Raw genomic sequence first — 15,657 nt, 5'->3', positions numbered from 1 at the left:
ATTCTACTATAGTCTCAATCAATATTATTACTTGTTAGAACAAGTTGAACTTTTATGGTATTTAGAATCACATAGTAGCTTGTTATTTTTAAACTTGCAGCGATTTGTTGTGCACTTGGTTGTGCAATTCCAGCGAGTGTAGCCTTGGCCGCCGGTCAGTGATTGTGAAGATGCGATGGTTCGTCGTGATTTTTTCTCAGTTCCAACGGACGACCATACAGTTGTTTTAGAACACCATGCTAGAACACCATGTTCCGTTCCTAGATTTTAGAAAGCGCCCTCGACGCTCATGACAACTGCAATGACGCTTCGGGGATCACCGCGACCTCTGTAAACATCTGGTATACGGATGCGAACATAATCTCCCACTTCAGCTTGTTTAAAATGTGTATCTGATTTTGTTAGCATCTTAGCACCTTGAGTTTGCAAGCTAGTGTGAGCTGCTAACCTGTTGTCCATGATTTCTTGTTTATTTTGACATAATCTGCAAATAAGACAATAGTCCCCAGTGAATACCTGATGTCTCTAAACAATATTTTATCACATTGTTTCAAGTAATCCCACCTGGAGAATCCACAACATATTACAGGATGAAATACTTTAAATACCACAACCTTTTGTAATAAAATCTCTGTAACTAGTATAACAAAATATTATTGTACAATTTTGTTTATTATTTTGTTCCAGCTCTTGCACTAGTTTTTAGACCACTGCTTTAAAATTAAATTTGACAAACATCCTGAAGAACTACTTTAACCCAACCACAAATCTGAATATTTGATTTTTTACTTTAACATTCATTCTACAAAAAACATAATCCATCATACTTGGTATATTAGCTGTTTTATTTAGACATTTATTAATGAGAAAATACTAGAAAGACACTTGGAATGTAGGAAGAGAACCTTGTTAAATTTTCATTGCATAGAAATAATTTTTTAAATAATTATTTCACAATTTGCTTTCAATTCTTTACATCAAAGTAAAAGAACAAGATTTTCAAATCAATAAAAACTGAAGATAACTATAAGAAAACAATCAAAGCTAAAAATTTCAACAATTTTTTTTCATAAAATAAAAGATGTACACAACTATCTTAAAATTTTTTGATCATCTCTGTGTTAATTTAATTTAATTGACAACTGCTTGTTTGAATGACAGGATATTTGATTTAAAATAAATATCAAAATGTGTGAGTAAAAAAGCACTCGGCTGCAACATCAAATGTACCAACAACTATGGCACGGATAAGATGTGGTAAAACATGAAAAAATATGGAAAACATACGGAAAACATGGCAAAAATATGGAAAACATACGGAAAACATGGAAAAAATATGGAAAACATGGAAAAAATATGGAAAACATGGAAAAAATATGGAAATCATGGAAAAAATATGGAAATCATGGGAAAAATATGGAAATCATGGAAAAAATATGGAAAACATACGGAAATCATGGGGAAAATATGGAAAACATGGAAAAAATAAGGCAAACATATGTAAAATGTGAAAAGATTGAGAAACAGGATTGTGAGACTGAAGCCGTTAAAAAAACTGTCTTAAAAAAGTAATTATAATTACACATTTCATAACCAGATTCTCACATCAGATAATCACATCCAATCATACAGTAAAACACTTTTTTATTTTTAATAACCACATTCTCACATTTAACAATCACATTCTCACATGAGATAATCACATCCAAACATACAGTAAAACACTTTTTTATTTTTAATAACCACATTCTCACATTTAACAATTCACATCAGTATGTAAGCTAATCACTAAGACAAAATGCCACTAAATTTTTTTTTACCAAAACCACATTCAATATCACAGCCCTACCATTAAAACTAAAGCTGATCGCTATCTGAGAGAACCAAATATATATATAACAATGAAAATATATCTGAGAGAACCAAATATATATATAACAATGAAAATATATCGGAGAGAACCAAATATATATAACAATGAAAATATCCAAAATCTGCAGATCAAAGAAGTACATCTATATCAAAAGAACCATATAACTTGATTCAACATTCCACAACACACCCATCCTAATGATCAAGTAAGGATGGTAACATCAGGTAAGGATGGTAACATCAGGTAACAGACACAAACTGTTATCTTTCACACAGATAAAAACACATTTTTAAAATAAATTTAAAATTCAACCTAGGATGAATATAGTTATCTGGATATATATTTTAAGATACGCTTATAACTAAATCAAACATAATAGTATTAGTGAAAACATAGTTACCAGAATATTTGAGAGAAATAATACAAACAATAAAATAACTACAAAGGCACCATCTTGGATTTGATCTACATATTGCAAGCCTTCTGTTCTGTTCACATTGAGATCAGTCAAAACAAAATAAACAAAACATTTCCACCAAATCTCAGATTCTCTTGTTTAAAAACCAAATCACTGCCTGACACTAGTATGTGAGTTTGTCTTCTTAAAAGTCATAAACAGCACATACTTGCATAATTGTAAGCAGAACATACATTGTTTAATAAAATCACATTTGCAATTCTTCAGTAATCTAAAAACACCCTGTATCTGTGATTGTATCACAAAAATCATAGAAAAGGACCATCAATGGAATGTTATTTAACAATCACAAAACAGGTGACAAAAGTTGCTTCCCTGACTAAGATATACAGTAAGGATAAATTGATCTAAGTTAATTAATCTCACAATAAAAATCTAAATTACTGACCATCAGGTCACTTTCTCACCGAGATGATAAAAATAAAACCACACTGTGTGTCTACCAAAAGTTCATGACAGCCTAACCAACATACATCAATCTATCTGTTCCCTTACAAGCCACTAGTACAGAGATAATTATGCAAATGGACTGGGTCCTCAGCCAGTTCATCATAATTCTTGGACCTGGCCAGTTATCTCCCTGTTACATGAGCACCTGTTACACAATACCGCTGGTAAGTAGTTCACCAACCAGTTCTACAGCTCAATAAAACCTGCATGAGCCATAGAACTGATTGTTGACCTACTTACCAGCCCTATACCCAACACAATTTAACAAGTTGACATGTGACCCAGGCTAGTGACCTCTGACCCAGGCTAGTGACCTCTGACCCAGGCTAGTGACCTCTGACCCAGGCTAGTGACATCTGACCCAGGCTAGTGACCTCTGACCCAGGCTAGTGACATCTGACCCAGGCTAGTGACCTCTGACCCAGGCTAGTGACCTCTGACCCAGGCCAGTGACCTCTGACCCAGGCCAGTGACCTCTGACCCAGGCCAGTGACCTCTGACCCAAGCCAGTGACCTCTGACCCATGCCAGTGACCTCTGACCCAGGCCAGTGACCTTTGACCCAGGCCAGTGACTTCTGACCCAGGCTAGTGACCTCTGACCCAGACTAGCACCCACTTCCTCAATCCAAACTTCACAACACATTATCTTCACACAACAGAATCACAGCCTATATCAAACACATGGGGACATGACCTTTGACCTATTAGAAGCCAGCTGGGACCCCACCCTTCCTGTAGTCACTATCAGGATAGATCCTACTGTCTACAACATTGATACCCTGGACTATAGACTTCCCAGTTGGATATTCTGTTACATTGTGCCCAAACGTGGTGAATCTCTTGACAATGTCCTGAAAAATTAACCGTTTTTATTTATAAATAATGTATTAAATAACATTATTAATTAATATATAGTGCATACAATACATAAATTTAAATGATGTCATAAATTAAGCTCATATTATACTGCCTTTTGAAAAATAAATTGCAGAATTTTTTTACTTAACAGATTTCTTATTGAATATTTTTAAACATGGTGTAATACTTTTAAGTTATTTATAAAACAAACATGACAAACTAATGGAGATTACATATAGCAATCAGTGTCAAGATATTGTAAAATAAATTGTTTACATAATCAAAAAATTCTTGAAATAAATTAACACAAAAAAACTTACTGAATTAAAACCGGTCTCAAATTCAATCCTTGGAGGAAGAAGCTGGTGATGGAGGCGGGGGCTATCTACTGCTGGCTTTATGCTGTCACCAAACCAAAGTATATGTGCTGCCACCTGGGGGGGGAGAGATTTAGTTTTTGGTTAATAAAAGTTCAAAAGTTGCCAAATATCCTGGGGCTGAGGAGATTTTTATTTTGGCTACAAACATCTATAGTTGCTAGATGTACAGAACTGTATACAAGTTGCCAGATGTACAGAACTGTATACAAGTTGCCAGATGTACAGAACTGTATACATGTTGCCAGATGTACAGAACTGTATACAAGTTGCCAGATGTACAGAACTGTATACATGTTGCCAGATGTACAGAACTGTATACATGTTGCCAGATGTACAGAACTGTATACAAGTTGCCAGATGTACAGAACTGTATACAAGTTGCCAGATGTACAGAACTGTATACAAGTTGCCAGATGTACAGAACTGTGTACAAGTTGCCAGATGTACAGAACTGTATACATGTTGCCAGATGTACAGAACTGTATACAAGTTGCCAGATGTACAGAACTGTATACATGTTGTCAGATGTACAGAACTGTATACAAGTTGCCAGATGTACAGAACTGTATACATGTTGCCAGATGTACAGAACTGTATACATGTTGCCAGATGTACAGAACTGTATACAAGTTGTCAGATGTACAGAACTGTATACAAGTTGCCAGATGTACAGAACTGTATACAAGTTGCCAGATGTACAGAACTGTATACATGTTGCCAGATGTACAGAACTGTATACAAGTTGCCAGATGTACAGAACTGTATACATGTTGCCAGATGTACAGAACTGTATACATGTTGCCAGATGTACAGAACAGGAACCAGACTGAGACATACAAACAACTGACCCAGGCTGTGGCTGTTGTGACATGTCAGACAGACTCACAGACAAACAGACAGACAAACAACTGACCCAGGCCGTGGCTGTTGTAATCTTTGATCCACCTGCGGCGCCCAGAACTTTTGACACCTGGCCATCCCGGTCAATGAAAATGGCAGGACACATAGATGACAGGGGCCTTTTCCCTGGTTGTATGAAATTGGCAGGGGACGGCCGGATGCCCCACTCGTTAGTAATGTTTGGTGCACTGAAGTCATCCATTTCATCGTTAAAGATTATCCCTGTCTTCATGCCACGACGCTGTGAGCCAAACCTGGATGCGGCAAAGTTTTATAATCGTTGAGTTGGTGATAATTAAACTAATGAGTAGTTTACAGTTCAGGGACCAGCCCACAATGTCTAAACAACAAAGCTCAAATTTCTAATTAAACTTGCTGTTAGATACAGTATGATTGTATTTAACTATGAGGCTATGAGCAAGTTAATGATTGGTGTTATGATTGGGGCTATGATTGAGTATGGTGGATGCTCTATTGGTGTTGTAAGAATGATTGGTGCTCTAGTTTGGTTAATGATTGGTAACTCAACTGAGCCTGTCTTTGTTGCTATACCTAAGGTGGTGCCAACAATTAATGAACTGTCTGATAAGGTATGCAACATTACATTTTAACACTGCTTTTGTATATATATTACATAACTTAAGCTCACTAAAGCTGAGTTGAAATGTTCCATGTACCTGGCATTTATTACATAACTTAAGCTCATTAAAGCTGAGTTGAAATGTTCCATGTACCTGACATTTATTAGATAACTTAAGCTCATTAAAACTGAGTTGAAATGTTCCATGTACCTGGCATTTATTACATAACTTAAGCTCATTAAAGCTGAGTTGAAATGTTCCGTGTACCTGACATTTATTATATAACTTAAGCTCATTAAAGCTGAGTTGAAATGTTCCATGTACCTGGTTAGATAACTTAAGCTCATTAAAACTGAGTTGAAATGTTCCATGTACCTGGCATTTATTACATAACTTAAGCTCATTAAAGCTGAGTTGAAATGTTCCGTGTACCTGACATTTATTACATAACTTAAGCTCATTAAAACTGAGTTGAAATGTTCCATGTACCTGGCCTTTATTACATAACTTAAGCTCATTAAAACTGAGTTGAAATGTTCCGTGTACCTGACATTTATTACATAACTTAAGCTCATTAAAACTGAGTTGAAATGTTCCATGTACCTGGCCTTTATTACATAACTTAAGCTCATTAAAACTGAGTTGAAATGTTCCGTGTACCTGACATTTATTACATAACTTAAGCTCATTAAAACTGAGTTGAAATGTTCCATGTACCTGGTTAGATAACTTAAGCTCATTAAAACTGAGTTGAAATGTTCCGTGTACCTGGCATTAATTGTACTGGTTACTGACACAGCACTGCCATCCTGGTCAAGGACTGACAGGTGTGAGGTGCCAGTTGTAGCAGGTGAGTAATAGGTGGGGCCGTAGTACAGGTAGTCAAAAGTTCTGGAGTCAGAGATCTGCTTCCGTATGCTGTCAGCATAGTCTCTGGATGTCAAGTTGTGAATCAGCTGAAAATGTGAAAATAACAACAAAACATTGGAAATGAGAAAATAAAAATGTGAAAATAAAAATTGAGGATAATAAATCTCAAATAAAAAATAATTTTTTTTAAGAAAAAGGCTTTTATATTCACAAATCACAAAATGTTCACAAATTTTAAAAATTGCACTACAAAGTAAAAAATAAATAAAAGTCTGAGCTTTCGATAAAGGTGTCTTATATTATGTTATAGAACATACACCCAGCAATGAGCTCCATCTGAAAGGGATTATATTTACTTTTGGTAATCAATAAATGACCTCTACCATGTAAACTAATTACCTCAACCATTTCAACAAATTACCTCAACCATGTCAACAAATTACCTCTGTCATCTCAACAAATTACCTCTGCCATCTCAACAAATTACCTGTCATCTAAACTAATTACCTCTGTCATCTCAACAAATTACCTCTGCCATCTCAACAAATTACCTGTCATCTAAACTAATTACCTCTGTCATCTCAACAGATTACCTCTCCCATGTCAACAAATTACCTCTGCCATCTCAATAGTCATCTCAACAGATTACCTCTCCCATGTCAACAAATTACCTCTGCCATGTCAACTAATTACCTCTGCCATCTCAATAGTCATCTCAACAGATTACCTCTCCCATGTCAACAAATTACCTCTGCCATGTCAACTAATTACCTCTGCCATCTCAATAGTCATCTCAACAAATTACCTCTACCATGTCAACTAATTAGCTCTGCCATCTCAACTAATTACCTCTACCATGTCAACAAATTACCTCTGCTATATCAATAAAGCTGTCATCGCCAAGGGCTGTCCTCTTTGCGTAAGCAAATTTAAATGTTTCAATCATGCGGTGATAATTCAGAGCTCTCTTCTCCACTGTGTTAACATCCTCTGGTGTCAAATAGTAACCTTAAACAAAAGTTTTCAAAAAAAAAATTTTAATTCATCTGTTATAGGATACAAACAAAATATCAACAGTCATCCCATAGGCTTTTGATATTAAGCTAAAACATTTTTTTAAATCTTATTTTCAGTCACGTTTTTTTTTTTTTATTTTGTCCAACTGAAGAAAATATGAAAGGTATGTGAGATCATGTAATTGAACACATACCATCCAGGACATTGAGAATAAAATATATTTGAGACCATGTAATTGAACACTTACCATCCAGGACATTGAGAATAAAAGACAACACAGGTCCACCACTGGGAGCAGGAGGGGAAACAACTTTGATTCCATCTTTGATAGTTATCTCCACTGGTTTTTTCTCCAAAACTTTATAATTAATTAGATCCTCTCTAGTTATTATTGAACCTAATAAAATTGTAAATACATTTGAAATTACTATTTGCAAAATAACAGTTCTAATTATATAACTATTCATTAAACAAATAAAAAATACATGTGTATTAAATGCTCAACATAAAAATAATTTTTAAAAACTTGATGCAGAATAGCATTACAAATAGAAAAAAGTAAACTTTGTATTAGAAAAGAGAAACAAGGTAATTAAAAAGTCTAGTGACAATTTTAGCGCAATTTCCTTATGTTATCTAAAAATAGCTCTGTCGTAGCGTAAATCAAGAGCAGGGTTAGTAAAACCATTGGTTAGTTATTAAAACGTTTTTTATGAATTTTTTTTTTCAGTATTTTACATGTTTTATTTACAATAGAGTTACATGACTAAAAACCATTGCGCGCCTAGCTACTGAACGTGATGACGCAGCCATTGAACGTGATGGCGCAGCTATTGAACGTGATGACGCGTGTGGTGTGGTTGGATAAACATACCTACTAATTCTGTCCAAATTTTAATTAATTCAAAAAATTTTTTGTGACCAAACGAAAGGATATTTTTGAAAACTTTCTTCGGCAATATTGTTCTAAATTATGGCAGGAATCGATTGGTACATGTTTCAAGTCGCTAAGTGGTCTGGTTGCCGAGATATGGGCCGAAAACTGCATTTTTTGAGGTTTTTTGGCTTTTCCGGGAAATCCATGAAAGAAACCTGGAATTTTTATGGCCTATGTTCATCCTCGTAACTTGCTTAACATAATTGCTTTTGGAACTAGTCATCAATATTGCTTCGTTGAGGAGGAGATACGACTTAAAGCTGCGGACACACATTCATACATCCATGCATCCATCCAGAAATGACGGGTTAAAAACGCAATTCTCCAGAATGGAAATTGCGCTAAAAAGTAAACATTGTATTAGAAAAGAGAAAAAAGTAGTCCTACTAAACACAGACATTGAACATTCACATTTTTTACATGACACAAAGGTTTCCAGTCCACAGTTTTAAATTTAACTAATGAAACAAACAAGTCTAAAAATAGCTGACCTATATCCTGCAAGTCCTGCATTATATCGTTTGTTAAAGACCCATTGTAAAAAGCTATCATTCCTTCATTGGCAATAACTCTGAGAGATTGAGCTAACTGGGGTCTCTTCATTATCTCCCCTAGTTTAAACAGCTTTCCTGTGGCTTTGTTTACAAATACTTCCCTAAAAAATAAACACATCAGAATCAAGTTAAAGTAAGGTACTGTTTGAGACATGATCATCCACAGGGCAGGTTAAGTGAGTTTCTTGACTTATACCAAATAAAGGTAGAGTGTGGTCAGCAATAAGCCACATGAAGGTATAGTGTGATTGGTCAGTACTATGCCACATAAAGGTCAGCATTATGCCACTTTAAGCTAGTGTGGTCAGAACTATGGCACACAAAGGTATACTGTGGTCAGCACTTTGCCCACTTATCTTTACTTTCTCCAACGAGAATCAGGTATCCAAAGTAGCTGGGTAGACTCAGTGGCTGAAACTTTCAGGTTAGCAATTAAATGATCTACCACAACTCTGTCCAATGGAAACAGCGGCCTAGCAATAGAGCGCTCAACTGTTAACCTGAAAGTCTTGAGTTCGAATCCACCCAGTTCTAATGGGTACCTAACTCATGTTAGGGAAGGTAAAGGCGGCTGGGCAAAGTGCTGACCACACTATCCCTTCACAAAAAAAAGGGTAGGAAAGGGAACTTTAATTTTTTTACTCTGTCTTATATGATATATATATATATAATGTTAGAGTATTTGTGATTGTATTTTATTTCCTTAGCTCTGATCGACATTTAACCAATTAAAAGTGTTAAACAAAAAGATTCTCCCGCAGCTTACTTTAATGACGGCTCCTGCGTCAAAAATGTTTCACCATCTTTCAATGCATTATGTAAACCAATAGGCACAGGAAATCCCTCAGCGGCCATCTTGATGGCTGGTTGAAACAAATCTGACCACGGCAGCCTGCCATACTTTTGATGTGCGTACCAGTAGCCTTTGATTTCACCTGGGACGGCGATACTCAAGCGTCCTGTTGGAGTAAAACAATGGAAAACATATAAACTCCACTTTAAACAGTCATTAATTGTATGGTTGGGACAGTGAGAAGTAAGCTGTACACATCATCATTTATAGCTATATTTCTCAATGTTAAGGGACAGATTTTGTAGTAAAAAAAAATATTTTGAAGTATATTAGCCCCAGAAATCTGTCAAACTAGCAGTTAAAAAACTATCTACAGGACAAAGCTGTCACCTAGCACTAAAAAAAAACACACTAGACAACAGAAAATTGTCACCCAGCAGTAAAAAAAAAACACAGAACAACAGAAAAATGTCACCCAGCAGTAAAAAAAAACCAGAAAAATGTCACCCAGCAGTAAAAAATCATTGACTGACCAACAGCTGAAGCACTCCTGTCTCCAGCAAACATGTCTGCTGTGGCTTTAGCTGGGGCAGTTTCTCTGGCATCTATCACAGTTGACAGACGTGTTGTCCTGTAGAAAGCCAAATTTAAATCCACATTAACTCCTTTTTAGCCTACTTTTTAATTCTCTTAGAATTGGCTGATCTAAACACCATATTTTACCTACAAATGTACCATAAATAAACCAAATTTATATGCATATATACTTATATATATATATATATATATATATATATATATATATATATATATATATATATATATATATATATATATATATATATATATATATATTGGCTTATAGATAAGTAGATAAGTGACATTTTGTATAGTTTAAATGCTGATGCTAATATTAGCATTAAATATTTGTACAGGTAGTGGAAAGATCAATGTAATATTAACTTCTAAAGAAAACTTTAAACCACACCTGTTGTAGATGGTCATGAAGAAACCTCCACCAATGCCCATAGACTGGGCACTTGTGAGACCTGTACATAGCAGGGCAGCGATGGCAGCGTCCACAGCATTGCCACCTTTCTGGAGAATGTCCCTAAGATTAAAACATAAATAAATATTCATCTGTAGTCACCTTCAAACAGAGGACCAGTCTAGTTTTTTTTTTTAAATTATTGTTTCCAGAAATTAACTTGTAAGATTTACTTTGTTTAGGGAACCTTTTGTCCTCAGATATTGTTACTGGGATATCTTTACCTTAAGATATTTCATGTCAGTAATTATGTCTGTTATTGACTTAAAAAATTGTCATCTATTTGTGCTATACCCACTGTAATCCAATGATGGTCTTAGCCTGTGCTCAATGCTGTTCACAGGTTGGCTCTGTGCCCCCCCACCCACCCACCCCCCCCCCCCCCCCCCCAATGGTGTAATTAAGTCTGCTTTTGTCCCACAGATTTATATATGTAATCTTTTTCAGCTATTTAATAATAGAATTATGTTGTCATTTAAATTTCCTGCCCATAGAATTATGTTGCCCATTAGTCTTTAGACTCAGAAACTTCGAAGTAAATAATTCCATTGTAGAGAATACATTTTGAATAGAAAGTGATGACATTACTTACAAAAATTTTATTCGGCTGACCCCCACAAAGCTAATGAACAACTCACAATTAATGAACAAACTGCCCTCACACACGTATAAGATGGCTACTTAACACCTATAAGATAACACCCACACAGCTATCAGATGACCAATACATGCCTAGGGCGACCCCCACACCACTACTAAATGCCTCCCATCCCCCCTCCCACAGCTAACCTTTAACCCTACACCCCTCAACACAGAGCCCATGAAAGCATCTTACTTCCCAACAGTGGAGCACTGCGCTGAATCAGCCGCCACTGATGCATGTTGGTAGCCTTGACTTTCTGCTGGACTGTCCTTCTGCTCTCTGACCACAAACACCACCAGCACCACCACTGCCGTGGCTATCACTAGAGACACGAGGCCGGCTATGGTCACCTTCACACTGCCAGGTTAAACAAAGGTGGAGATAATGTATTAGTCCACTCACAAAAGTGTCCAATGATCAAAATTATAAGAAAAAATGTGTCAAATGATTAAATTACTAAGAAAAAAATGTGTCAAAAGATCAAACTACTAAGAAAGATTAAATTACTAAGTGAAAATGTGTCGGACGATTAAACTACTAAGAAAAAGTGTGTCAAAAGATCTAATTGCTAAGAAAAATAAAAGCTTCCAGTGATCAAATTACTAAATCTTCAGCTCTTTGCATTCGTAGAATCAACCAACTACCAGATCTCAGTGCAGATCCAGGAAGTAACAGTCCCACAAATCTGAACTTCTTATTTGCCTGACATACAGATCTAGCCTACTCTAGATCAGTATCAACCTTAACCTACTCAGCAGCAAAGACTAAAGAGATGCCTGAAAGATACGGTTGACATGTAGTGTCTATGGGAACAAGTATCTTACAAACGACCTTCTGATGCTACAGCTATAGTGTGGTAAGGCCAAGGTATGAGTATCTAGCTTAAATGAAACAGAGCACACTCATTTCTACCTAGATCTATATCTTATTATCTAGCTGTAGTGTAAAAGAAAATAAAATACTTAAAAAAAACTTTTTAAAAAACCACGTTTTTCTTGTGGACTAAAAAGTAGAAAATAAATTTTTCTTTTGTGCTTCCTCGAGCTGTGCAGGTTCTTGTGATGACTGACAAAAAACGTGGGTACGTTCACCATCAAATTTCCCGACCCATCTGCCCGACCCACGTTTTTTGTCAGTCATCACAAGAACCTGCACAGCTCAAGGAAGCACAAAAGAAAAATTTATTTTCTACTTTTTAGTCCACAAGAAAAACGTGGTTTTTTAAAAAGTTTTTTTTAAGTATTTTATTTTCTCCTTTTTAGTCCGTTGCTACACATGAAAAACGTGGTTTTTAAAAAAGTTTTTTATATAGTTTATTTTCTACTTTATCTAATGACTTGATTAAGTATGACTTGACTAAGTGTTTATAAATACACGGACTAAAAAAAAATCTTGAGCGACCAGGATTCGAACCTGGGTTGTCGCGGCCACAACGCGAAGTACTAACCGCTATACGATCACGGCCAGCGCGCTCACATCGATTGGGGCCGAAGTAACTGTGGCAATAGGCCTCCAGTCTTGTCGGTATCTTTAGAAATCATGTCCTCGATTTTATGGTCCTTGGGGCGTAATTAAATTAAGTTAATTACGGTCTTTAATTGCTAGTTTTTATGATTGCATCTGAAATTGTTAGGCGAAAGTAGCCTACATGCCAAATTTCAGATCTGTAGAGCAATCAGAAGTGGGCTAATTTTCGATGTCAATTTTAACAACAAACAAACAAATCCACAAATCCACAAACGCGAAGCTGAGTTAAGAAAAACGTGTTAATAATAAAAAAAAAAAAGAACGTTTGTATCTAAGCCAGCTGTGAACCTCGGCACACCGACCAAAACTCAAACCTCGAGGTCTTTCCTCGGTCCACCAACTGTTCCTGCTCACGCATACTTCAATGGATAGGAGACCTTTTAAAAGTATCTCAACACACAGACTGGGTCCACCTACTGGTCCTGCTCATGCATACTTCAATGGATAGGAGACTTTTTAAAAGTATCTCAACACATAGACTAGGAAGATCGCGATCCTTTTCGAAATGTCTGAACTTGATCTGTTTTCCTACCAGCCAACATTTGATCGCACGTTCTAAACGCAGATAATTTGGTGCAGCCGCACCAAAAAATAAATGCTGATTTATTTTTAAGTCCGTGCAGTCGAATATAAGAAATGCGGTGGTTGCTTTTTTTTCTCCTTAACAATAAACGAATACAAGAATGACTTCTTGTCCTTAGCGGTGGATTCTTTTATTTTTCCCTAATGTGTAACGAGTAAAATTAAAATTTAGATCACACAGTAGGATATAAGCGAAGATCATTTCGGCCAGTGTTTCTTCCAGACTTTTTTCTCCGGGGGGGGATGGGCACTTGAAATTTTCGGGGGGGGGGGGGGTGGACACTGTTAAAAGTATATATTTTCCATATAAATTTCATTTCGTTCAGGGGGGGGGGCGGTAAAATATTTTCGGGGGGGGGGGGTGAAGAAACTCTGATTTCGGCTACTGTCGCTGTTCTAAAGCTGAAAAAAAACTAATCACTAACCCTAACCTAACCATTACAATATCACTAACCATGTCTTGACCCTAACCTAACCATTACGATATCACTAACCATGTCTTGACCCTAACCTAACCATTGCGATATCAGTAACCATGTCTTGACCCTAACCTAACCTTTGCGATATCACTAACCATGTCGACCCTAACCTTGACCTTAACCCACGAGCGGGAACATATATTACGTTTAAAAAATCGACAGTTTTATCTAGATCTCGTGAGATTCACGGTCTGCAGGAACGAGTGAACGTGAGGAAAGTTTCTATATTTGGACCGTTGTTGATAATTTGCGTACATAATTAAACTAAAGCTCGCCTAACTTTGAAACAAAATAATTGGTTAATGCCTCAATGCTTAGAGTCGCCAACAATAAAGGTCTACGTTTTTTTTTTTAATTTTAAAAATAAAACTCTTCCAAAAGGGCAGTAAAAAAAGTATATTCACTCCAACCTATCCTCCCCCCCCCCCCAAAAAAATTATTAAGATACCAAAATTATAACATTATATCAGAGGCGTAGCGACCCTTCCCGGCGCCCGGGGACAAACTTTCAATTGGGGACAAACTTTCAATTTGGCGCCCCCCCCCCATATATTTTTATATTTATAATGCAAAACTGCAGCTAAAATGAGCTTTTAGTTTGTTTTTTACAACCCATTTTGGCGCCCCCTAGGGTCGGCGCCCGGGGGCATATGTACCCCTACCCCGTCGCCCCCCCCCCCCCCCCCCCCCCATCGCTACGCCTCTGCATAATATTTACAAAGAGTAAATATTACAAGACATTGGAATTTAACGTTGAGGTTTTTACTAGATTCTAGTTTACATGAACAAAGTGTCTATTCAAACCTTAGTGTACACACTGAGAAATACCCAAAAGGCCGACTAAGTATACACGTCTTGCATACCTATATGTTGTTTTAACTTTGATCCTTTAGATACCGTTCTACATTGGTTAAAAATAGCACGAGCACAAATTAGGCCGAACAAACTAAATAAACTAGCCGAATGTGGCTCGGCTCGACGCCTTGTCTAAACTGTGACTCAACACTGACGCTAGGTCATGACTCCAGAAATTTTTACATTTAAGAAAACTGAAAATTTTCAATAAACTGAAATTGGTATCAACATTTCAGAAAACTGAAAGTGGTTTCAATATTTCAGATAAATAAAAGTGGTTTCAATATTTCAGAAAAATAAAAGTGGTTTCAACATTTCAGAAAAATAAAAGTGGTTTCAACATTTCAGAAAAATAAAAGTGGTTTCAACATTTCAGAAAAATAAAAGTGGTTTCAACATTTCAGAACACTGACAGTGGTTTCAACATTTCAGAAAAATAAAAGTGGTTTCAACATTTCAGAAAAATAAAAGTGGTTTCAATATTTCAGTAAAATAAAAGTGGTTTTAACTTTTCAATAAACTGAAAGTAGTTTCAACATTTCAGAAAAATAAAAGTGGTTTCAATATTTCAGAAAAATAAAAGTGGTTTTAACTTTTCAATAAACTGAAAGTAGTTTCAACATTTCAGAAAAATAAAAGTGGTTTTATTATTTCAGAACACTGACAGTGGTTTCAACATTTCAGAACACTGACAGTGGTTTCAACATTTCAGAAAAATAAAAGTGGTTTCAACATTTCAGAAAAATAAAAGTGGTTTAAAAGTGGGTTTCAACATTTCAGAAAAATAAAAGTGGTTTTCAACATTTCAGAAAAATAAAAGTGGTTTTAACT

The 15,657-nt window shown here is 36.0% G+C and overlaps 1 protein-coding gene across 1 annotated transcript; it reads right to left on the bottom strand.

Moving 5' to 3' along the window:
- Window positions 1-826: 826 nt before the first annotated feature.
- LOC131940004 (glutathione hydrolase 1 proenzyme) lies at window positions 827-11,740 on the bottom strand (the record flags this gene model as incomplete). The annotated part of the gene is made up of 11 exons (XM_059298538.1): window positions 827-3,653; window positions 3,981-4,094; window positions 4,954-5,194; window positions 6,290-6,477; window positions 7,263-7,399; window positions 7,656-7,805; window positions 8,837-9,000; window positions 9,666-9,858; window positions 10,226-10,323; window positions 10,681-10,803; window positions 11,576-11,740. Coding segments are annotated over 11 exons (1,720 nt in total), but the record flags the coding sequence as incomplete, so codon positions are not given.
- Window positions 11,741-15,657: the final 3,917 nt, after the last annotated feature.

This window comes from Physella acuta, unplaced genomic scaffold, assembly GCF_028476545.2.
Source record: "Physella acuta isolate Inbredline_101_S28 unplaced genomic scaffold, ASM2847654v3 ptg000307l, whole genome shotgun sequence".
NCBI classification, from domain to species: domain Eukaryota; kingdom Metazoa; phylum Mollusca; class Gastropoda; family Physidae; genus Physella; species Physella acuta.
Note: the sequence above shows the minus strand (reverse complement) of the source record. Positions and strands in the feature narration are given on the sequence as shown.